Source organism: Myxocyprinus asiaticus, chromosome 30, assembly GCF_019703515.2.
Source record: "Myxocyprinus asiaticus isolate MX2 ecotype Aquarium Trade chromosome 30, UBuf_Myxa_2, whole genome shotgun sequence".
Lineage (NCBI taxonomy): Eukaryota > Metazoa > Chordata > Actinopteri > Cypriniformes > Catostomidae > Myxocyprinus > Myxocyprinus asiaticus.
This window is the reverse complement of record NC_059373.1, coordinates 14,762,360-14,788,059: the sequence shown is the minus strand read 5'-3', so window position 1 is coordinate 14,788,059 and position 25,700 is coordinate 14,762,360. Positions and strand designations below refer to the sequence as shown.

Here is a 25,700-nt window from a genome sequence, read left to right as displayed (position 1 = left end):
TAGTTGTAATTCATTAATGTAATGATCTGTAGATGTGCATCTGAATTTGTTTAACTTGTGCAAATGGAGCTTTTAAGATGTTGCATCATTCTTCAATTGATTTATAATGAATAATTTTACTGTTACCGTTTTCAGTTGCCAATAGAGTCTTGTCTTCATTCCCATGAAATGAAAAACTCGAAGGATTGCATACCTCTTTGCAAACAGTACAGTTTGATCTGTGATTTGGTCTTTTTTTTTTTAACTCTTGTTGAAGAGAAACTGGTTTATATAAAGAGATCTGCAACCTTGTATCTTCTCTACTAATTTTCACTAATCACTAACATTATTGTAATTTATTGATCTAAATCTTTTTTTTGCTTGCCATGAATGCTTTAAAATTAAATGTGAATTGTCTACTGTTGTAACCCCAATATTTGTATGATGCTCCAGTCTTCAGGGCCTTTTCTGTTGTCTTTTATATTAGTTATCTATAGGGCTGCAACAGCTAATTGATAGAATCGATAATTATCGATAATGAAAATCGACAACTAATTTCATTATTGATTAGTTGGATATTTGTGGCGAGCATGGAGAAGCCCTGTCAGTGACGTCACTTCACATTTTTCACTAGGCTGTTTTGCATGAAGAAACTCACTTGAAAAAATGTCCAGCGCACGAGAGCACTTCATAAACACTTCAAAGAAGATCATAATAAGCATACATTTTAATATGGAGCGGTTAATGCATCAGGTGCATTGACAGTGTGCTTGTGCTGTTTGATGCGCTCGTTGTTTGTCTCCAGCGCGTAACTTACATTTTACCGCTTTTTTTTTATGTTTTATAGTCTGCATGTTATGAATTCAAAATCAGGCACATATTTCCTCATGTTTCCATAAAACTCTTTCTGTACCACATACGAGTCTCCATTCAACTTCAATGAGCAAGCAAGCAAGTGCATCCGGAATTTCGGTGTCATCACAGACTGATCACAGTACCCTGCCTGGCCCCCCCCCGTGAAAAAATCCTGGCACCACCCCTGCTGGCCATAGGGAGAGCTGCGAAACAGGGCCGAACGGGCAGCGATAAGCTGAAACAGGCCGCCGCGTTATGCCGAATGGGCAGTGACTAATTGAAGAGGACCGCAGTATGCTGAAGGGGGCCACTATATGCAGAAAAAGGCCGATTTCTCTTCCCTTTGGAAACATGACGATATTATTTTAGGAATTCCAATATTAAAGTACTTAATGTATGTAATCAGTGACTGTGTTCAAGCATTATGTATTTTTCAACTGGGCAGAATTATTATTTCTATTCTGGTGTCACCATTGCCCTCAGCTGGACTGATAATTATTTATTTTTTTTGTCCCACTCCATCCCTGATGGATCATTTTACTCTTTAATGAACAGTACTTTTTAAGTTTTACAAGTAAAGGAAGGTAACTATTTTGCATATGTCCTGAAGTAATAATAATAATTAAAAATTCAAACTTAACTAATTGTGATTCAGGCTTTGTTCAAAGTTTTGTGAGAATCGTGAATTCAGTATACAGTAAATCAAACCAAATCATTACGCCCTTTATCATTTCTGTTTTTAATAAATCAGGAAATCATTTGACAGGAAATCATAGTTCGTTAATTATCAGATTAATCGAATAAATAATAGAAGATTAATTGATTATCAAAATAATCGTTAGTTGCAGCCCTATTTATCTATATGTAACTGAGCCTGGTATAGAAAAGTTCTGTTACTCAAGTGATTATAATAAAGACACACAGTCACTGTAAATGATGCTCTAACAATAAAGCACAGCCATTTGCCATTGATTGCTGAGAGTGAGAGATGTATCCAAGTCATGCCATGGATTGATTGGCAGTACAATTCTAAAACCAGTATCCAACCAGTATTAAAACCAACCATCAACTTTGTTCATGATATCCTGATTTGCTCGACATGTCCCAGTGTAGAATTGTGTGATTGTGACCATTTAAGATTACAGGATTCCAAAAGACCTGAACACTGGAGTTGTTCTTTACTGCATTTAATTCAAATAACGACTCTTCTATATAGATGTTTTACAACTTGCAATATCATCATTTTATAAATGACATTTATTTACTGGCTTTAGCTTCATGCTTACACTTTAAAGCTAACTTGTCTTGCAGTTCTAGATGAAATTCTTCATAGCTCTTCACAATGTGATTACTTATAACTGCGCTTAGCCATTAGGGGGGTTGGTAGTGGGCCTTTTACTACATATTCTGCTTTCTGTCGTTAGCCCAGGCCTGCCAGAGATGGGTAGGGTTGGTTTGGGTTTGGTGGGTATTGGGTAGTGTGCATCTCGGGACAAGGCCGAGGGGTTCACTAAGAGTGTAGGAACTCTCTCCCCAGAACAAGACGGTGGCCACGCCCAACCAGGGTGTGTGGGACATGAGGGGAAAGCAGTTTTATGCGGGTATAGAGATCAAGGTGTGGGCCGTGGCCTGCTTCGCCCCTCAGAAACAATGCCGGGAGGATCTGCTCAAGTGAGTGCAAGCTGTTTAAATGCATCTCTCTCTCTCTCTCTCTCTCGTATCCCTATTGCCTTTTTAATCTGTCACTTTTATGTTTCTTTTATGCACTTTGCCACTGTAATGGTGCTGGTGTTCATGCCACTGCCAGTGCACATGCGCTGGTACTTAGCCAGGTGATATATGAGCCTCTCTTAGAGCCACTTGAGACTGACTTAAGAGCCGAACGATGACCTTATCGACCACATTACTAGATAACCTGTCCACAAGCATAGTGAATCATCAGTTTTGAGGACATATTTTAACATCCATAGTAATTTGATTCAGCGTCTGTATGCAATCACGAGCCGCTCTCGATACCATGAAAAGAATAACGTAGCTGGAGCTGCTGTGCAGTTCAACATGCATACGAACGAGATGTCGGACAATTGAATATGTGTTGCATCACATCATCTGTTTTTTCCAGTGTAGACAACTCTTTGCTTTATCATTATTATTATTTTTATAATATGATCTCTGTTTTGAGTCAGTCTTGCCAGACATTATCGTGTCCCTCGACCTGTGGTGATCTCATTTTTAGGTTTGAAACTAGCAGGTTTTTGGGTCAGAGCCCATTTATTTGATATTTTCTTTAGAGGTAGTCTGATATATCGGTTTTACAGATTAATTGGTGCCGATAGTTTTTGGAACTATAGGTTATCGGCAAAAGTTGATGAGAAGTCTACAGTTAGAACAGCTTCTAACAGTTTAATAAAAACAATCACTGAAACCTTGTGTGATGATATCCATCCATATTTTTATCCACACTGCAATACATATTTTGTTATTTTGATTAGATTATCATGTGTTCTAAATTGAAGCGAGAGCATGCTAAGAAAATGCGATTTATATGGAAACGTGCCCAGTCAGGATCTCCAATTTCATATATTGTGAATAATAATAATAATAATAATAATAAACCTTATTTCTCATTAAACTTCATCTAGTGAAATATATGCACAAAACCCTTCAACTTCTAAATGTGTATATATAGGCTTTAAAAAGATAATTTGGTTAATACACAACATAGAACATTGTAATAGGGTCAAGTCTCTGTCATTTCAAAATAAGAGTTCCTTGTGTGTTTCGGGATTGTTTATAGTTAAAAAGTGTTATGCACAAAATGTTTTTGTCTTTTTTTCTGGTTATTATTGGGGTTTTGGTTGCACAAAAATCTGCAACTGGGATTTGACTTATTTTGGCAGGGTATCCACGGGTCATTAAAAAGTGTTAAAAGGTATTAAATCTATCTGGTGAAAAATAAGGCCATTAAAAAGTTATTAAAGTCTTAAATTACAATACCCGAGCTATTACTTTTTTGTTTAATTGAACATTTCCCTCCTCGGGTCAGAAGGTTGAATGGAAAAACTTTCACGCCTCGCAGATAGCAGAGAATAGAGTGGGCATGCGGTTTTCACATGTACGTCCATTTCTCTGTCCCTCATCCGAGCAATCTTCCAGTGAAATCAAAAACAAAATACTGCCAAATACAACCCAGTGTCTTTAAGTCAAAAGCACTATTTAAGATCATAGACTATAAGGAAGTCTAAGAATGTGTAAAATAAACGGAATGATATCTTGCCTCAATCGCATCAGTTTTTGCTGTTCTGTTTTCTGCATGGGAATAATATTGTGGTGTGTGCACAGAGACATCAGCGCAGCTGCGCGCAACGAGAATGTTACTGTAACGAGGAGGAGGGTGGGGCCGGGCCGTGACTATGCACGCCCGGCCCCCAATTGGGCTAATCAGCTGAGGAGAGGGATAAGTGCCTTGAGATGCGGCAGCTCGAGAAAGAGAGAGCCACATGCAGCTGCAGTGTGTGCGTTTGTTTTCTGTCTTTTTTCTCGTTAAATTATTATTTTGATGGTTCAGCCGGTTCCCGCTGCCTCCTTTCCCAACCTTAACCTTTGTTACATTGGTACCGAAACCCGGGAAGTAGGAGGGATGCACTGTTGTGGAGTCCTCGCCACTCATCCACCCAAAGGAGCAGCCGCGGCCATCCGCCGGAGGATGGAGGAGTTGCTGCCGACCGCCTGGACGCTTAGGAACGGCCGCCGTCCACGAGGGGAAGAGGGGCTCGCTGCCAGCCGCCTGGTGCGGTGGAGCCGCTGCCAGGGCGGAGGAGTTCCCTACCAGCCGCCAAAATGTGGAGGGGCGTTCCATCTGCCAGGGGTCGGAGGACTGGCTCCGGTCCACCCGGGGAGGAGCGACTGTCGTCCGCCAGAGGGTGGAGGAGTGATAGAGGACCAGGTGACGGCATGCCTGGGAACCAGCGAGCAAGTTTTTTTCTCTCTCTCGCTCTCTCTCACTGTCGCTCCGCCTTGCCCTTTCCCTCTCCTCTTTGTTTTTGTTTTTTGTTTTTTGGTCCATATCGGGCTAATCAGCCTAGGAGAGGGATAAGTGCCTCAGGACGTAGAGAGAGAGAGAGAGAGAGAGAGAGAGAGAGCCACATGCAGCTGCAGTGTGTGCGTTTGTGTTCTGTGTCTTTTTGTTTTCATTAAATATTATTTTGATGGTTCAGCCGGTTCCCACCTCCTCCTTTCTCAACCTTTACCTTTGTTATAGTTACCTATTCACATCCTGCACTGCCAATGTAAAAAAAGAAAAAAAGTTGGGCTATCTTAAAGATGTATTACAATTGTAATCATACATGTAAAACAAAATGTGTGTGTATTTTTTATATATATATATATATATTTACGTAAATATCCTGGGTCGTTCTGCATACCACCTGAGAGGTGCCTGGTTAATGGTTATTCTCTGCATATTTTTAGGAGTTTCACAGACCAGCTGCGCAAGATCTCCAAAGATGCAGGGATGCCCATCCAAGGCCAACCCTGTTTCTGCAAGTATGCCCAGGGAGCAGACAGCGTTGAGCCGATGTTTAAGCACCTCAAGATGTCTTACGTGGGACTACAGCTCATTGTGGTCATTCTCCCTGGAAAAACACCTGTCTATGGTAAAGAATTAATGTGGAAAAATGTAACCGCAAATATGCATTATTTGTGTTAGAATATAAAGTACAGCATTGTGAAATAAAATATTGAGATGCTATAAAACTTTGATCCCCACCTCTACCCCTTACAGTGGATAATGCTTAGTAACAAAACAACTCATGCTGGTTTGGAATCTAAGATAGCAATTGAGAATGTAATAATGGTACCCTTTCTCTCCAGCGGAGGTGAAGCGTGTGGGAGATACTCTGCTGGGAATGGCCACTCAGTGCGTGCAGGTGAAGAACGTGGTGAAGACGTCCCCTCAGACACTGTCTAATCTCTGCCTCAAGATCAACGCCAAACTTGGAGGCATCAACAACGTGCTGGTGCCACATCAGAGGTGATTATTTTCCAAAAGCTTTTACATTTTTGTATTTCCTCACATCAAAGTATACAAAAACAATTACAGTCCTTTTGTGGTTCAGAGCTTGATCAAACGCTCCATAATTTTCTGTGTGATTTCAGATCATAACTACAAATGTAAATGCTGAAAGTGGGCCCGAACAATGCTTGCATAAAATGTCCATTTTTAGTCCACTCAACAAAAAAAGTGTCCCTTTGTCACCTAGCAACAAGGATTGCCAATCATATGCAATTCTAAAGAGCCAAGTCTTTTTATGCAAATGGAATGTATAGTCAAACTGAAAAATGCCCTGAACAAAAAGAAAATTCCATTCTGTCCCTTAAAGGGTTGGTTCACCTAAAAATGAAAATTGTTGTCATTTACTCAAACTCATACAGGTTTGAAACAATATACAGGGTCTTTCATCCGTGTGATGCAGTAGGAGATGTTTAGCAGAATGTTGTCTTGGTCATCATTTACTTTCATTGTATGAAAATATATGCAATGAAAGTGAATGGTGACTGAGGCTAGTGTAACGTGAGCCAGCTGGTCTGTGAAAGCTGTGCGGTATGTGTAAACCTCACTCCCCGGCCTCAAGAGGCACTCTAGCGACTGATGCTGAGGTTGTAGCCTTTAGCGTCCTCGTTAGCGCGCCCACCTTCCGTGCCGGCTGATGCCGGTTCGAATCCCGCTCAGAGTGGGTCGAGCAGGATCGGTTACACTAACATTCTGCCTTACATCTTTTGTTTTCTGCAGAAGAAAGCAAGTCATATGGGTTTGAACATGGAGTAAATGACAAAGGTTTAATTTTTTTTGGTGAACTGTCCCTATAACTTGTCCTTGTTTCTGTTCTTCTGCACTCAGGCCCTCTGTGTTCCAGCAGCCAGTCATCTTCTTGGGGGCGGATGTCACTCACCCTCCTGCGGGCGATGGGAAGAAACCGTCCATTGCTGCTGTGGTGGGAAGCATGGATGGGCACCCCAGCCGCTACTGTGCCACTGTTCGGGTGCAGACCTCACGCCAGGATCTGTCCCAGGAACAGCTCTTCAGCCAGGAGGTCATCCAGGACCTCACCAACATGGTGCGAGAGCTGCTCATTCAGTTCTACAAGTCGACACGCTTCAAACCCACACGCATCATCTACTACCGTGGAGGAGTGTCTGAAGGACAGATGAAGCAGGTGAGTCAGCTTTGAATTCTTTGTCTCAAAGAATTTATGCAATTGAGTTAAAGCTTGTGTGTAGTTTTTTTTTTTCTAAATGTATTGTTGTACATTGATGCATATGAATGAAAATAAACTGTCATTCTCATCCTTGTGATCATTTAGTGAAAAACTGTGGAAATCATGCTGTCATTATTTTCATCAAGATTTTTACTTCATGCAGTAACCATTTTGAATCTGCTTGGCTACTAAGTCTGTTTGGTTGAAATAGTTTTCTCTGATTTAACAAACAAACAAAAAATGCCATTTCAGAGCAAATACATAACTATTGATTGATCGATTGGCTGGGAAATTTAAAGCGTTAATTTCTGCAATTAATGCAGTACCCGTTTATTTACTTCCTGAAACTTCACATGATTGGAGAAAGGTGTCCTGAGTTGTTCCAGGCAGGCTATACTCAGCCTTACAGGCTACGATGAGGGTGGGGGTGAGGTTGGGGCATCTGCTGCTTGCCAGGAACAAACCCAGGCACTTTTGTACAATGGGTGAAACTTCAATGTTTTTCTCCACTTTTTGTGGCTATTATTGGCATATATAAATTTTCGGGAGGTACTTGCTTGACTCAACTGCTCATCCTCACACAGAAACTGATTGGGTGAAGCAGGGCACACTTATTCATTGCGCACGACCCATGCCCCGGGCATAATAAACACTGGAGCAGATTTACTGTATGAAGACTTCGTCCGCAAGCTGCTGTATCTCTTTGCATCGTGCAAAAATGCTCACTGACTTTCATCTGAACCCATTTCACAGGGTTCTCATACGTCCTGGAAATCCTGGAATTTTGCAAAGCAGTTTTCCAGTCATGGAAAAAGTCATGGAAAATGAGGAAAAATGCTTAAATGTCCTGGAAAATATTTAATATAATAAAACTGTTTGATTGTGTCGCTGACAAGGTTTTTGTACAAGTATTGATACTGTGCAATTTTTTTCCATTCCAACTATTCCAACTGCTGTAGTGTTAACTACAAAAACATTTGTATTGTCTAAAGTTTGAGTAAACTTTAGACAATGACTACGGTTAGACCGCAGATTTTTTTGGAAAATGAATTCACACCCTGAGGTGATAGCGTGGTGATGTGGCCTTTACACCACAGTATGTAAATTCATTTTCAATAATTCAATGATCGGAGTCGTCTTATACGGGCCCTATGATTTCCGCGATGCGGAAAACATGGATAGATTCACTGAATCCAGCCATAAAAATTACAATAGCAATAAAATGCGGAATGTCACAGAATTGGACTTTTTTTGGGGGGGACGTAAATTAATGTTTCAATGCACAAATATTCAAATTAATCTCGATATGTGCAAATGTGATTATTAAGCCTCAAAAGGCTGCAATTTAATTAAAAAATATTTAAAATTGACGTGCTGCGTGCTTCTCATACGCTAAAAACACCTCATCATGAGTTGTGTGTGTGTGTGTGTGTGTGTGTGGGTGTGGTAGATGACAGTGAGCAGAGCGCTCTGAAATGTGCAGCCCATACAGGCTATATATTTATTTTAATGGAGTTTAATAATCACACTGGGACAAGTAGCAAACTGCTTATCCGGAGGCGAGAAACTGGCATCAAAAACACACAGAAACATCCAAATAAAAGCTCAATTTAAATGGACGCTTGGAAAAAGATCATGTTTAATGATCAATTAAATAAGAATGTACTGGGAACACTTTACAATAAGGTTCCATTAGTTAACATGAATTAACAATGAACAATGCTTTTATTAATCCTAGTTAATGGTCGTTTCAACTTTTTTTTTTTTTTTTTACATCAGAAGTTGTACTTGATAACATTAGCTAATGCACTATGAACTAACATGAACTAATAATGAACAATTGTGTTTTTATTAACTAACATTAACAAAGACTAATTAATGCTGTAATATATAGTTAATTGTTTGTTCATGATACCCAGTGCATTAACTAATGTTAATGAATGGAACCTTATTGTAAAGTGTTGGTAATGTTTTAAAGCAATATCTCAATATCTGTGATGTTCTGTTGTGCAGCACTTCATTTGAAAAAAATATCTCCAGTGTTGTTTCGGATTGTGCTGTGAGGATTTTGTAGAAAAGCACTTCATTTTATAAAGATAATGCAGTGTGTTGAAAATTTATAATTAAAACAATTAAGTTTTCAGTTGATTTTAAAGTTTTAACAAATTCATTTGATTAGACACCATTTATTTTATGAAATTTAATTAAACTGTTAAATACATAATTTTGAAAAAAATAAATAAAAAAATAACCCCCCAATTACCCCATTTTTAATGATCTCTCGTGTGTTTTGCTTAAATATTACAACCTTGTGGCATGTAAAATGTCTTGGAAATGTCCTGGAAAATTGTGCCTTGAAAAGAGTAGGAACCATGGTTTCAAAAGTGAAACCGGCCGAGTGAGACCCAGCGTGTGCGCGATAGAGACTGAAGGACGTGGCCGTTCAGCAAGCTGCAGTCAGGTTAACTAGAGACTGAACGGCAGCCAGAGAAAATAATAGTTTTGAGCTTCAGCATTCAAAATGTTTTATTTCTGTATGTATAGTGTCTAAAAATGTATTGGCAATATACACTTAAGTTTCTCTTGCCAATAAAGTTTGAAATGGATTGAATCTGCCCATTTGATCCTATTATTAAAAAAAGTCCACTGGAAAATGCCTGAAGATTTTTGCCCAAATTGTAATTACAACATGTCCACTGATTTTTTGCCATGTATACATATACTTGTATAAAAGATTAATACATGTAAAAATGTGACTAACTCTTATCTGCGAAAAAAAAATAAAATAATTTTTTTACATGTACATATTAAAATAATAATAATAAAAAATGATGACACCAATTTCTTGCAAGTTATTTGAGACCAAGTATAAAGTAAATATATTTGGGATTTTATTTATTTTATTTTAAATGTTTGTTGTAATGTATCATGTACCATAATTTAGTGGCGATTGATCACTTGATGAATTAGTTAAAATTAATCAGTTCACAGCCCATATCAATAGGCTGAAGAAAACAAAAATTGTAACCATATTACCCCGCCCTAATTGGTAGACATGGTAGGGACAGGGAATCAAGGGTTGGGAGAGAGGGGACTGGTCTAGACTCGAACCCTAAACCGGGACTCCCAAGAGCATGACGGCTCAATATGTTAGACACTCGCACTGACAAAGGCCACTGCTCAGACGAGAACTTCACCCTTAAATCAGTATAGTTGCTGTCCTTTGTTCCTGTTATTTATTTTTTTAATCTTTCCGTTGCTGGTACATTTGTGTAGGTTGCATGGCCAGAGCTGATTGCCATTAGGAAAGCATGCATCAGTCTAGAGGAGGACTACAGACCGGGAATCACCTACATCGTAGTGCAGAAACGTCACCACACCCGACTCTTTTGCTCTGACAAAGCCGAGAGGGTGAGTTACCAGGAGGGATTAAAGACCACACAACGATGGTTTACTCACCCCCATGTTGTTCATTTACTCAACCCAATGTTGTTCCAACCATTTAAGACTTTCTTTATCCTATAGCACACAGAAGTAGATGTTGGGCAGAAGTAATTGCATCTTTTTTCTATACAATGAAATTAATGTGTTTCATGGAGGAAAGTAAGTCATACAAGTTGGGAACAACATGAGTGAATAAATTGATGATAGTTTTTTGTTGCTGATGTGGCTCTGAATAAGTGGTTGTTTTGTGAAGCTTAAACATTTAAGTGTTCTCAACGACAAAGTATGACTTTCTCACAAGCAACCTGGACAGATTCACTGCTGGTTTTAAAATTATTAGGTAATGTCTTGTGTCTTGGTAGGTCGGTAAGAGTGGCAATGTCCCAGCTGGCACTACGGTGGACAGCACGATCACACACCCATCAGAGTTTGACTTCTACCTGTGCAGCCACGCTGGGATCCAGGCGAGTCAAACGTCTGTGTTATTCACTTATTTACCTGTTCATCTACTTGTCTGTTCATGTCAATCTTTATGCTTTCTTGCTTCCTGTAGGGCACTAGTCGTCCCTCGCACTATCACGTCTTGTGGGATGACAACTGTTTCACTGCGGATGAACTGCAGCTGTTGACCTACCAGCTGTGCCATACCTATGTGCGCTGCACCCGCTCTGTCTCCATCCCTGCGCCAGCCTACTATGCCCGGCTCGTGGCATTCCGTGCCCGCTACCACTTAGTGGACAAAGACCATGACAGGTAAGAAATCTATATCAGCGTTAACATATGAAATTCTTGTGGATTAAAGGTATAGTGCAGCCAGAAATTCTGTCATCCTTGAGACACTCGGGTTGTTCCAAACCCATAAGCTGTTTTTTTTTTTGTTTTTTTTTCAGTGGAACATAAAATGATAGGACTGGGTAAAAATATCAATGTTCAAATGCATCAAGATCTTCATTTGAACTCTATATTCAATATCGATATTGATTCTTAAATCCCAAGATCGGGAGCGCAAGATTTTGCACTATGCGACTAAAATGTCTGTGATTAGCCTCTGACTGGTAAATTTTCCAGTTTCACTCACCAGTGATTTGTGTAGCATAGTGGTGAAGAAATTCAGCACAGAGCTTAGAGTAAAAGTTTGGTTCGACACGTTCCATGTGTGTTCAAAGACGAGATCCATGCTACACATTTGTCAATGAATAATGTCTCTTTTAATAGCCTTTCTGTTTTCTACAGTCAGTTGTTGATCAAAAACTACAAAAAATAAATTTTTAATTCTAATCACGCAGCACGGAAGGGGTAAAGCCATTCGAGTCCTCTCTCATTAACATGCACTTATTTACAGACCAACTGGTTTTCATAAAGAGACAGTACCGGTTTTTAGCATGTGTTGAACAAATCAGTGTAAATACTTGTAAATGGTACAAATTATGCGTGTAAACAATAAACATGTAACAAATTATATTCAAAATAATATCTTTATTTATTTATTTTAAAAAGCTAAAATGTGACATATGATGAAAAACTAATAAAATGTAATTAGTGCAATTAATATTTTTGTAATGTACCTAGATGGAAGGTCCACAGTATTAGTGTTACCAAAATTTCAGTAGTTGATACTGATACCTGTGAAATTTCACTGTTCTCGATACCACAGCAAAAATATGCTAATATGATAATGTGCTATTGAACACATCAGTTCAGTTATTTTTAATAATTTAATTATTTTATCAACATGATTCATTTAATTTAATCATCAAAATAATGTCTAATCAATTAATTTTTTTACTTTTAATAAGTGAAAATATATCAAAATGTCATTGCATTTTTTTTTTGCCAGACTTTTTTCAACAGATGTCTTGCTTGTGATAAATTGATTAATTATTGTTATTATTATTATTACAGAGAATATTACACTTTACTGTACAGTTGGAATATATTTTTATTCAATTTCTTCAATTTCAAGCATCTAGCTTTTATTTTGAATCGTGCTTTTATTATGATGACGTGTTTTTTGCTGGAAGCTTCACTTTTCCGGGTAAACAGTTTGCAACATGGCCCAGTGTGATCATTGAAGACATTCAAGTCATGTCTGAAATCTCATCTTTATACACTGTCTTTTGAGTCTGACAAATGAAATGTAGGACACAGTTTTGGAGTGTTTGTATTTTAGACTACTGGTGTTTGTGTATGTGGTCATTTCGAAATTTTATGTTTTACATTTTATTACTGTGAAGCACTTTGGTCAACTCTATTTATATAGTATTTAAAACAACAGAGTTGAGTTGAGATTAAAGAGCAAATGCTGTGATTTTAATTATATAAATATTTAGTTTACATGTGCTGCGTGGTTCACAGTGGATTAGTGCTCTGCTCTGTCATCTCAAACAACATGAGTGATTCTGAATGTCTGTGTAGTTTCAAGAGTATGAGCGGTCGGATTTATACATTCATTTAAAGAATGCAGCTCATCCACGCTAAGATTGCAGCCTTCAGCGGTTTAATAAATCACACTAGGACATGTCATTTGGATTAATTGTCCATTTCAGTGTAAAAGGAGTAACAGAGCAGGCATTCAAAATAAGCCTGTGAGCATTTTAAAGCTGTCGTGTGTCAGTCATATTGAGTGCTGGTACCGTACAGAGACAGTACTCTGTACTACCGGTACTGCAGAAACGCTGGTATCATTGCATCATTTTATTTTTATTTTAGACTTTATACCGAAGTACCGGTACTTTTGACAACACTACCCACTATAATGAACAGCATTATCTGGGAGAGAATTTCTTTCATATGTAAGCAACATGGACATTTATTACTGAAATATACCCATTTAAATCGATATCTAATCGCAGTCTGAATTAAAAATCAAGAGCTTGTGAAACAGAAATCTGTATCAGTACCCAGCCCTACAAAACTAGAAATATTTTAAGAATATGTATGCAGCTCTGCCAGACAACGTATTCAGTTACTACATGCAGTAACCACTGTTGTTTCAATGTCAATGTCACACCTTTGCTTTGTGTGATGATCCAACCAAAAATGTCGTTATTCACTGACAATCTTCCTCCGCCAAAGCCACTTTTGTAATTTGAAGATTTTTATTGAATAACGACTTGTAATTTTGGTCTGTTCCTCATGCAAAGCTATTGGATGACTTCAGAAAAATATTGTTCCAAGTCGTATGGACCACTTTTTTGATGCTTTCATTTTTGTTTTTGTCATTTTGAAGCTTGACAGACCCAGTCCCTATTCATTTTCATTATGTGGGCAAGTAAATTATGACAATTTCCATTTTTGGTTGAATGATCCCGTTAATTCTTCAGTTAAGTAATGGATGCTTTTTTGTTTCCATTTGTCATTTTCTCTCTGCAGTGCTGAGGGCAGTCACGTATCAGGACAGAGTAACGGTCGGGACCCTCAGGCTCTGGCTAAGGCGGTCCAGATTCACTATGACACCCAGCACACCATGTACTTTGCCTGATGTCCACCAGCAGGAGACGCAATTCTACACTCCCTTTTCAATCTGTCTCTCGCTCTTTCTCTTCCTTTATATCTCTCTCGCGTCTTCATCTGCAGCAAAGCAGTTCTAAAGCCAGGGGCCCATCTGTCAGTCCAGCTGAAATTGTGGTTGGCCCCGAAGAACCAACTTCTACCAGCAGTCCTGCACTGAGAGGCCTCCGACCTCCAATGCACAGAAAAAATATCCAATTGAGCCATTTTTAACTTTTTATTTGTTTGATTTTGAATGTCTTTTTAATTTGTAATATACACTGAGTGTGAGCAAACCTGCGCCATTGGTCAGGGCAGCTCTGGCTCTCTCAGCTAAGCTGGACTCTGTCTACTTTTACCTCAAGCCGCCATTGGCTCAATCTTGTCATGTCTTTTAAGGGAGGGGTGGGTCTTGCATGTAAAGGGGTGGGGGGGTGTTGGATGGATTGACTTTCATGGATTCGTTTTTTCTCCTTTTTATGAACGTATTAGGACTCTCTCCTCTCAGTCTTTTACAAACGAGGTGACTTGGGCATACATGCCTATTACCTGCTCCCATTTTGTGTGTGTGTGTGTAGTGCTTGTTGGGTGAATGGAGGATTGTATGTGTATGCATGTCATGTCTCATGGCAGGCCACTGAATTGCGAAGGGAAATCTAGGAGCAAACTGCTGTAAATGCCTTTTTTTTTTTTTTTTTTTTTTTTTTTTTTTATATATATATATATTAACATACATAGATCTATAAAAAGTATATAAATATATACAACTTTTTAAGCATATTCCATTTGACAGTTTTACAGGCTTTCATAAGCTGGTGGTTTTGTGTAGCAGTAGCATTTCCCATAGTCTCCTCTGCGTGACTGTTGGGAGTGTTGGACCTTGGTTAACAAGGCTTGGTACAGGTGCCATTCTGCCTGTGGCTTTCCTTGAAACACGTACAGCTTGTTTGGATGGTTATTTTACAGGGTTGAAAGGTATGGCCATTGCACAGTTATGGGCGTAGCGCTAGCGTTGTTCTGGCGGCACTGTCTGAAAGGCTAGGCTTGCAACATACAGCACTCTCCCTTTTATGCATTTATACATAAGATTCAAATCAGATTTGTAAGAGTTTAATATAAAGTTTTTTTGTTTGTTTTTTGTGGTAAACTTAAACAGTTTTTTAGAGTAGATAATCGTCGTTCTTGTCGTTAATATTGATATCGATCAGTTGTCTGCAAATCGGTTGCGTAACTAATTGAACCAGGAGTCAGTGGTTGTAAACTGAGAATCTGTTTTTTTTTGTGTGTGTGTTTTTTTTTTTTTGAATACAGCTTAATTTCTTGTAGCGCTGTGGAAATGAGGACCTAAATGCTTTGGTTTGTCCTCGTACAAGTTAGAATTTATCAAAGTTTGAGTTTTAGCTTATTTCTATACCAAGTTAAATGCGCATCGGCTGGCAGCAAAAGTAAAAGTGACAAATCAGAATTTTTGGGTGGGAATACTAGCAATGTTTTTACACTTAAAAGTGTTTATTACTTCTGCGTGTATATGAACTTGAATCTTTAATATAAATCTGAATTATCTTTTTTTCTCTTAACATATACAAAATAGGACAACATACATTTAAGACACAAGCATAAGCACTGCCTTTGGACTGAACAGCACCTTGCTAAGCATGGTCAGATGATACTAGGTCTCGCTCCAAGATGGTGTGGTTCGAAGGGTCTCCAGCATGCACGCCTCGTCAGGGGGACCGCTCTGCAAAAACCATTTTGTATTAAACCATCCGTTAAGCAGCAGGTTTGCTATGAATGAGTTTGAGCACCAGCCTGTCGGTGGCGTGGACGCTGGGCCAATGAAAGAAATGGGCAAGGGCATCACATGCAATAAGCTGACTTTTAGCATTGGATGTGTCGAATGCTGAATAGGTTACTTTGATATCATGGCTTCCAGATAATACAGCGTTTGACTGTAGTATGTGTCCTTTTTAGGCAATTCACTAAATTGTTACATGGCATTAATTCCATGATATCATTGCAAAGCAATATAACCCGAAATTTAGAACAATTTTAAAGCTGTAATATTTTTGTCAGTGTGGCTGTTGGTTGGATTCCTATTGCCGTTTGTGTTTATGTAATTATTTTGCTTGTATCAATCAGTGGGAATGTGCATATGGTGGACTAGCTCTTTAGACTCTGTGGACAATTTCAAATTTAGACTGCTCGCCTGCATGCTAGAGTATTGCTCTAATCTCTTATAAAATATTTATTATGACACAGAGAACTTTTTTTGTTTTCTATTCGTACTTCAGTACAGTGAGACTGTTTTGAGTAGCGATGTTGTCCAGTCTCTTTTACAAGATTTTAAAATTCCTCCACAAATGTCAGTAACTCATTGAGGGCCAGATGTGGGTGTCGAAGGGATGAGGGGCACCGGTCTTTAGGAGCTCCACCCCAAACGAGGTACTTTCTTCAATCACAGGGCTGCTAAGACTGTCCTCCTCACCCCTTCCTTTCTTCACCCTCTGTCATGTTCCCTCTCTGCTCTCGGGCTCTCAATTGCTGTGGTGCCGCCCTGGTGGCACCTCCACACGTGCACTTCCTCTGCATGTGGTGGGCCCTGAGGGTTCACTGCACAAGGATTACCTCTTTAACTTTTTTTTTTTTTTTTTTTTTTTTTAAACCCATTCTCTCTACCCCAATTAAAAGAGAGCATGAGTTGTTGTTGTTGTTTTTTATTCCTATTTGATAAATATGGCTTTGTTATTTGAAAAATGTGTATTGTCATTTCATTTTTTGTTTCTCTTACTGGTGTGTAGCTTTTTTTTTTTTGTGCTGTTCTATTCTCGTGTTCTGAGCTGTGTGATTTGTCCAATAGCAATAGTGGGCACTCTCTCTTTGACCTGCTGGGGAATTGCTCAGGACTCCTGTAGCCTCTCCTATTTGAGTGTCCCGTCAGTTGCTTTATTGCTTAGTGACATTTAAAAAAAAATTTAAATCTCCCCTTTTTTTAGCCTGCAGGGAATATTTGTGTTATTGTGCAAAGTAATAAATTGGTATTTTATGCCCATAACACACACCTCTGTGTCATGTCATTCATTGCTGTTCTAGTCTAGTGATTATAATTCTAGAATTGGCATACTTTTCTTCCCCAGCATTATTAATAAACTGATTTTGAGTGAGTTGAATTGTTTTACAAAAGATTCCATATATATATATATATATATATATATATATATATATATATATATATATATATATATATATATATATATATAAATGTGATGGTGGCCAAAAGTTTGGAATAATGTACAGATTTTGCTGTTTCAGAAGGAAATTGGTACTTTAATTCACCAAAGTGCATTCAACTGATCACAAAGTATAGTCAGGACATTACTGATGTAAAAAACAGCACCATCACTATTTGAAAAAAGTCATTTTTGATAAAAATCTAGACAGGCCCCCATTTCCAGCAGTCATCACTCCAACACCTTATCCTTGAGTAATCATGCTAAATTGCTAATTTGGTACTAGAAAATCACTTGTCATTATATCAAATACAGTTGAAAGCTATTTGGTTCGTTTAAGTTTAACAAGCCTAGTTTCCATCCACATTTCGCGCTATTTTGTTATCGACAAAGTGAAAATAAGTTTAAAAAAAAAATTGCGAATTTTGCCGTCTTCTGCCTGTTTCCATTCAAATGGCCTTTTATCGATAAAAATGGTGTGTGTGATGACGTCAAGCCTAAAAAACAACAACAACAACAAAAACAAACAAAAAAAAAAACACTTTGTCGCATAGGTTTTGGTTTATCGCAAAACAATCTGTCCTTAAGCCGTTTCCATACAGAAATGTTTGATTATCGCTAATTAGAATCCCAGATGTCCCTATTTTTTTATCTCTTAAGTTTTGGTAAAATGGGGAAAGTACTGAGAAAATTCATTGAAATTAGCCAGCTTACTGTCATTTTAATTTCACAAATAAATGCAATCAGAAGAGGAGGAATTGCAATCAAAAGGGAGCAGTTGCCCTTCTGATGGGACTGTAATATTGGTGCTGATGTTGCACCTATCGCAGGTTGCCACCGGTTCCGACCCAAAAGCAAATCGTCATGGCCCTGTTCAAGCTGGCAACCTGCACCAAGTAGTGGGGAAAACATTCGGTCTTAGTATAAGGACCATCCATCAACGTGTATATGCTGTGTGCACAGCTATTAAAGAAAAACTGATGCGGTGTAATATCAGGGTTTACATGATACATTCCTGATATTCAAAAGGCTATTTTGAACAGTCATCTTATCTAAAGCATTGCCATCACAACTGCATTATGTACCGCATATTTGTCCAGCAACTTTTAACGACCAACTGAACTTGATAGTCATCTAAAATTAATTTAGTGTCATAATGCAATTTATATTTTCTGAAGAAGCTCAGCAAATGCGATCCGAGGTAAAGATGGTTAGATTTAAAAAAATGTAAAGTTTTAAAATGTTCAAAAGATCGTTTTCTGAAAGTGAACTCATTGGACAAATAGTTCTGATAGTTTATAGTCTTGAAGTGTAGAAAATGTCATTCAGCCGACTTTATTAGTCTACAGAACAGCGTACGGCTAATTTAAGTTTGTGTAAAGAAAAAGCATACATAGGTCTAAAAATATATTTTATTTTTCATTTGGTAATTTATTTTTTTCATTTAATGCGTTTTTCGTTTGGTTATTTAATTTAATACAGGGAATTTTGCCAGCATTTTTTCAAAAGCTAAACAATAATTTGATAGAATTGGACTATATGTCCAATGAAAATATATGTTCCATAAAAGCACACTGAAGCTTTTCTCCTAGTATTGTGTATTTACTTTTAATTTAAAACATCTTTGTGCACAGAAATTGTTTTTTTGTATTGTGGGCTAATTCCGTGACTGCCGTCCATTATTTTGAATGGTGTGGAAAAGCAACTTCAATAAATAAACGGATGTTACCACTATTAAATTAATCACAAACAGTGGCCATTCATTTGTTCTCCGTGCACTTGTCCATGTGCATGATACGAGATATTTGTGTTGGCAAATTGTGTTGTCATGTTTGCAGCATCAGATCTATATGCCGTTAAAATCAATCCATAACCACGTACAATAAATTGGCTTTCAAGGATGTATACCATGTCGTCATGATTAACACAGGCTAACGATTGGTGTAAACTCTGTCATGTGACAAACATTTTTGCCTTAATACCAATTTTCGACAAAAAGTGTTTCCAAACCAGTTTTTCGCGACATTTGATGTATGGACATAGAGTTTATGTGTTAGAGTTAAACGGAAAAATATTATGTCGACACTTGTGAACTTTTAGCGAAAATTTGCGTTTCCATCAGCTTTATTTTGATGTGCTAAAAAATTTTTCGCCCAAAATCCTTGGATGGAAACGTAGTTACTATGTTTATTTTTGAGTTGCCACAGTATGCAATAGACTGGCATATCTTAAGGTCAATATTGAAACTCGTCAGTCAATCATTGTTTTGAGGAATGAAGGCTATACAATGCTTGAAATTGCCCCCAAAATAACCCAGAAGATTTCATACAAAGGTGTACACTCCAGTCTTCAAAGACAAAGGACAACTGGCTCTAATAAGGAAAGAAAGAGATGTGGAAGGCCAGATGTACAACTAAACAAGAGGATAAGTACATCAGAGTCTCTAGTTTGAGAAATAGACGCCTCACATGTCCTCAGCTGACAGCTTCATTGAACTCTACCCGCTCAATACCAGTTTCATGTACAATTAAAGTACCAATTTCTTTCCATAAGAGCAAAATCTGTACATCATTACAAACTTTTGGCCATCTGCGCATGCGCGCACGTGTGTGTAGGCCTATATGTACATACATACATACAGTTGTGCTCAGAAGTTTGCATACCCTGGCAGAAATTGTGAAATTTTGGCATTGACTTTGAAAATATGACTGATCATGCAAAAAAAAAAAAAAAAAAAGTGTCTTTTATTTAAGGACAGTGATCATATGAAGCCATTTATTATCACATAGTTGTTTGGCTCCTTTTTAAATCGTAATGTTAACAGAAATCACCCATATGGCCCTGATCAAAAGTTTACATACCCTTGCATGTTTGGCCTTGTTACAGACATACAAGGTGACACACACAGGTTTGAATGGCAATTAAAGGTTAATTTCCCACACCTGTGGCTTTTTAAATTGCAATTAGTGTCTGGGTATAAATAGTCAATGAGTTTGTTAGCTCTCACGTGGATGCACTGAGCAGGCTAGATACTAAGCCATGGGGAGCAGAAAAGAACTGTCAAAAGACCTGCGTAACAAGGTAATGGAACTTTATAAAGATGGAAAAGGATATAAAAAGATATCCAAAGCCTTGAAAATGCCAGTCAGTACAGTTCAATCACTTATTAAGAAGTGGAAAATTCAGGGATCTCTTGATACCAAGGTGAGGTAGACCAAGAAAGATTTCAGCCACAACTGCCAGAAGAATTGTTCAGGATACAAAGAAAAACCCATAGGTAATCTCAGGAGAAATACAGGCTGCTCTGGAAAAAGACGGTGTGGTTGTTTCTAGTATCTAGCCTGCTCAGTGCATCCACGTGAGAGCTAACAAACTCATTGGCTATTTATACACAGACACTAATTGCAATTTAAAAAGCCACAGGTGTGGGAAATTAACCTTTAATTGCCATTTAAACCTGTGTGTGTCACCTTGTGTGTCTGTAACAAGGCCAAACATTCAAGGGTATGTAAACTTTTAATCAGGGCCATTTGGGTGATTTCTGTTATCATTATGATTTAAAAAGGAGCCAAACAACGATGTGATAATAAATGGCTTCATATGATCACTATACTTAAAGACAGTTTTTTTTTTTTTTGCATGATCAGTCATATTTTCAAAATCAATGCCAAAATTTCACAATTTCAGCCAGGGTAGGAGCACAACTGTGTGTGTGTGTGTGTGTGTGTGTGTGTGTATATATATTTATTGCAAAGAGGCTTTGGTTACATCATAGCTATGAATCATGATTTGCAACTTGCTAGTTGGTTTCAGGTAGTATTGGGTTAATTTTGTCAACATTTAGGAGTAAACTGGCCAGTGCCTGAAATGAACTCTTAAGGGGCAATATTTGACCCCTGGATTTGAGTTTCAAGGGCATTTTTGTTTTAGCTTTTATGAGGGCATTTCATCTGTTTATTTCAATTAGTTCAATGTAATTGATTCATTAATAAATATTTTCAAGACTGAGAATGTATTATCTCTTACCTATACATATTTTATCCCATAACATGGACCATAATAGAATACTGTCAGATGTTTAAAAAAATAATAATCATTGCGATATTTTTACCTCCACAATTTTAGTTTCATGGTCATTTTTGGTGGCATTTTTGCCCTGAGCCCTCCTACATTTCTGACCCTGACTCTTGCATAAAAATGGATTCAAAGAGCCTCCAATTTTTATTTCATGGGATCTCTAAAGCCACTAGATGGCAACACATGCAAAGTGCAACAAGGTAAAACCTAAATTTTCAGAGGCAGCACCAGCCAGATTTAAATTTGTTTTATGATTTTCCTTTTCCAACAATCAAGATCAACTATTGAGCAAATGAAGATAATCTGTCCATTTTATGCTTAGACCTCATTAAGAAATGGAAACTAAAACAAAATTTTCTTTTGATGTCCCAAAAATTCAGTTTAATGTATTGAATGTGCTCTAAAAAATGTCTGCCTTTGCATTCTTTTTCATTTTATAGCACTTGCTCATTTAAATATGAAAGGACCATATGTATGTATGTACTGTATATACACACATATAGAGAATATCTGTTGATGATAAAAATTACTTGTTAATTTACAGTTCTCACTCTCTCTTTTCTGCATTACACAACTGTCTTATTTAAATGCTGTATCCTTTTGTTATTGTAAAAAGCACACTTGAGTTTCTCTGTACTATTGGCCATCACACTTCTGTCTGCTCTCCCTCTTTTATGTACCCCTTCTGTTGCTTCCACCCCTCCCCTCTTGTTTCCAGTGTCCTGTCTTGTTGTCATGACCACGGTTGCCAAGGACAGTCAGCCACAAGAGAAAGGAAACTTAAACCAGAGATCTTGTAGCCATAATATTTAATTCATCAACATAGACACTCATGTCTGCACATTATGGAGCGGGACAAAACAATCGAAGAGAGCAAAATGGCAAAACAACTGTATTTCAAATAAAGCCACCCATCTTTTCTACAAATTATACTCTTTATCAATAATTACATTTTAATATACTTTTTATGCCTCTTTTTCTGTCATAAATGTAGTAAGGCAGACCAAAAGAACTTAACACTATCTATTTACTGTATCTTTAACCACTTTGTAAAGTGACCGTGCATTGCCGTTAACAGATTATTTGTACCCTTGTAAATTATCCCTTTACAACTTGAGTGCTGTTTAAATTCACATTTATTCCACTTTTACTGAGACCAAAAATAAAACAAATTGATTGGCACACTGATGCAGTTTTTACTGAATTTATTGTTGCAAAAACATTTCTGTTAGTCATCCCAGCCATCCTTATTTGTGAAACACTCTCACAAGCCCTCTCTTTTAAAGCAATTTCTCTTTCAAGAATGTCTCACAAAAGAAAAGTGAAAATTTTTCCCCCGTAGCATCCCTTTAAAAGTGGATGATGTTTAAAAACAGGATGTTTTTAAGCCCCATTGTTGAAGGCCCATTGATTGTCTTGTGTTAATTGATCCTTCAACAGACACCACTTTCGCCCTCCCTTCTCCTGTCTCGCTCTGTCTCCCTCTATACACTGCCATTCACTGCTTCCCTTTCAGGATGAGAGTCGCTTTGGTCGGCACCGTTTCTAAAGATGGACAAGATTGGTACACTTGAAACACCTCTAAGTGTTATCAGGTTGCCCAATAGGCGATCATCGCTCTGACAGCAGACAACCAACCCGTGAAGGTTTTGTTGCAGGGAGGGGAAATTACATTGCTTTTGTCTTTGCCCAAGTGGCCTGAAGCACAGCACTCTTTTAGGGTTTCGGCTGCTCTTGATATTACCCTCCAGCAGATAAAAGCATCTTCAACAACACAGAGAATCTGAAAGAGGACCACGTCTTCACACTTATGAGTTCCAACCTTTCAGAAAATATTAAGTGCGGTCAAATCTGAAGAACATTTTTAACAATGGGATTTTCATTCAAGCAAAACTGCAAGATAATTATGAAGGCCTGAGATTTGTTTGCTTTATTCAGACAATTCGTCTGTTGTCCATTGCTCCAATTGGGGTTCTGTTTGACATTTCTTTGGTCCTTGGAGGTAATCCATCTTTGACAGTCATTGCATCCATGTGAGAGTATCAAATTTAAATTGCGTGATCTGTTTGCGTAAGGCAACACCAAACTGGGCAGCAAAAGAGACACGTGTCCCAACAATAAGAGTAGATCTTTCTTTACCGAGAAGAGTACAGGGGTGTGTGAGAGACCAACTTCTGCCCTCTGGATGTAGCCTGTGATGGTGGTACTTCAGAAGTTCAGTCAAACCCATGATGTGGATGAGCTGAGACAAGTGGCAGCACTGCTCTGGGTCTTGAATTATTCATGAACTCAAAGTAAGACCAGGTGAAAGTGAGCACGACTGCCAGAGAGACAAAAGGGGACAGTGAGGAGCGTGAACAAAACTTTGCCTTGAGGAATTGAAACAAAATCTTGACAGGTTTGACAAGGAAGTTTCTAGAACAAAGGTTTCAGAGGAGACCAAGACCACGAGTTTTTGGTCTGTGGGCACGGAAAGGGGGAGACAATTATCTATAACTGGACCATCTGCAATCGGAAAAGTGTCTTCGAGGTTGTGGCCCGAGGAGGCGTGGTACTCAGAGGGTGGTGAAATGGTGAACACTGGCATGCAGTTGATCAGCTTCACCTGTGCTGTGACGGGCTGGGTGATGGCTATAGCAGTGACTGCGCTGCCCCAATGGAAGGTCACGGCCTTCATTGGGAGCAATATCCTCACCTCTGAGATTGTTTGGCAGGGGATCTGGATGAATTGCATCTATCAGACCACCGGCCACATGCAATGTAAAACCTACGACTCCATGCTGGCTCTGCCGCCTGATATCCAGGCGGCACGGGCACTGATGTGCATTGCCATCTTCTTGGGCTGGTTGTCCTGTACCGTCTCTTGCTGTGGCATGAAGTGCACCACCTGCGCCGGGGACGATCGCCATGCCAAGGCTGGCATAGCGCTGTCCGGTGGGGTGCTCTTCATTCTGACGGGCCTGTGCGTCCTAGTACCAGTTTCCTGGACAGCAAACACTGTGGTGCAGGACTTCTATAACCCCAGTGTTCCCATACAGCACAAGCGGGAGCTGGGTCAGGCCATTTACCTGGGATGGGCAGCAGCGGTGATCCTTATAATCAGCGGGGCAGTGCTTAGCAGTACCTGCCCACACATGGAGAGAGGAGGTTACAGAAGGGGGTATATAGGCCGTAGTTTTGCCAGCTTGAGGCCTTCTGCACCTGATCTTCCCAAGCCAATCACCAACAGTCTGCCTCTAAAGGAGTATGTGTGATAAGAAGAAATAAAAGGAGATGTTAATGATGAAACCTTGGGCCAATAGGGAGACATCTGCAAGAAACTGGAAGGAAATTAACTGTGCACTCAGAATTTTTTGTATATGTTTCGATTTTTTTCCACTTGTAGATTTTCTGTTTGGACTGGTGGTTTGCACACATGTTGATCCATACCATTACTCTTTGTCTATGCTGTTGACTCGGACTCCTTTATTATGTTGAGTCTTAAATATGTATATTGTTTTTGTTGTTATAATGTTTGGTTTGCTTATTTTGCTTTGATGTACTTTTATTTTTAGATATGGAAAAGTGACCTGAGCACTGGAAAAGCACTATATTAAAGGGATAGTTAAACCAAAAAATGTCATTATTTTCTACTGAGGAAGACAAAGGGAGATGTTAGGCAGAATGCTAGTCTCAGTCACCATTTACTTTCATTTAACCTTTTTACATACAATGGAAGTGAATGGTGACTGAGGCTAATAATGTGCCTAACATTTTTTGTTTTTTTTTGTTCCACAGAACAGTTATTCAGGTTTGGAACAAAAAGATGATGAGTAAAAGATGACTTAATTTTTATAATTGGGTGAACTATCCCATCTTTTATTTATTCAATTGTTTATTAATTAATTTAGTCGAATAACTGACTGGTCATGTGATCTCAACGTAGGGGCCCTCATGAGGGGGTGACCTGCCACAGGCCACTACAGGGTTTTCATCTCATATGAGTGTAGAATGTTTTTAACATATTTGTTACAATTATTTTTCATTTCATTAGGGGTCAAAATTGTAATGTGGAAATAAACGACTGAGTGCACCTTTAATTAAAGACGTATCAAGAAAGTGAGCATATTGTTTAATATTCTATAGTTCTATAGTAGTATTGTTGTGGGTCCAGAGTTTCAGAAACATTTTTTTTTTTCATTCTTTGTTTGTCAGTCCCTCTGTCTGTTATGCTTTCATAGGAAGTGTTAATTCAATTACACTGTGCTATTTTTGAGTACCTCATTTAGATGAGTTTTTACCACAAGTCAATTTTGAGTTTTGTCTAAGTCTATTAGCACTGACTGTGGGTTTAGAGTTATTTTATGCTTACAATGACATCTGTGTTTAGTTG

At 38.4% G+C, this 25,700-nt stretch overlaps 2 protein-coding genes across 5 annotated transcripts in view; both read left to right on the top strand.

The window, feature by feature from the left end:
- LOC127421077 (protein argonaute-4-like) overlaps positions 1–17,082 on the top strand; it is a 31,237-nt gene extending 14,155 nt beyond the window's left edge. For 2 of the 4 annotated variants that reach the window (XM_051663815.1, XM_051663816.1), the window contains exons 11-18: positions 2,357–2,505; positions 5,305–5,489; positions 5,707–5,866; positions 6,734–7,049; positions 10,368–10,502; positions 10,898–10,999; positions 11,089–11,288; positions 13,908–17,082. In XM_051663815.1, coding sequence (XP_051519775.1) covers positions 2,357–2,505; positions 5,305–5,489; positions 5,707–5,866; positions 6,734–7,049; positions 10,368–10,502; positions 10,898–10,999; positions 11,089–11,288; positions 13,908–14,016 — 1,356 coding nt within the window. In that variant the 3' untranslated portion in view covers positions 14,017–17,082. The remainder of the gene's footprint in view (positions 1–2,356; positions 2,506–5,304; positions 5,490–5,706; positions 5,867–6,733; positions 7,050–10,367; positions 10,503–10,897; positions 11,000–11,088; positions 11,289–13,907) is intronic. The other 2 variants (XM_051663818.1, XM_051663817.1) reach the window with 1 other exon arrangement.
- Positions 17,083–23,898: 6,816 nt separating this feature from the next.
- On the top strand, positions 23,899–24,582 carry LOC127421434 (claudin-4-like). The gene has a single exon (XM_051664477.1). The coding sequence runs from the start codon at positions 23,899–23,901 to the stop codon at positions 24,580–24,582; it is 684 nt and encodes a 227-aa protein (XP_051520437.1).
- Positions 24,583–25,700: the final 1,118 nt, after the last annotated feature.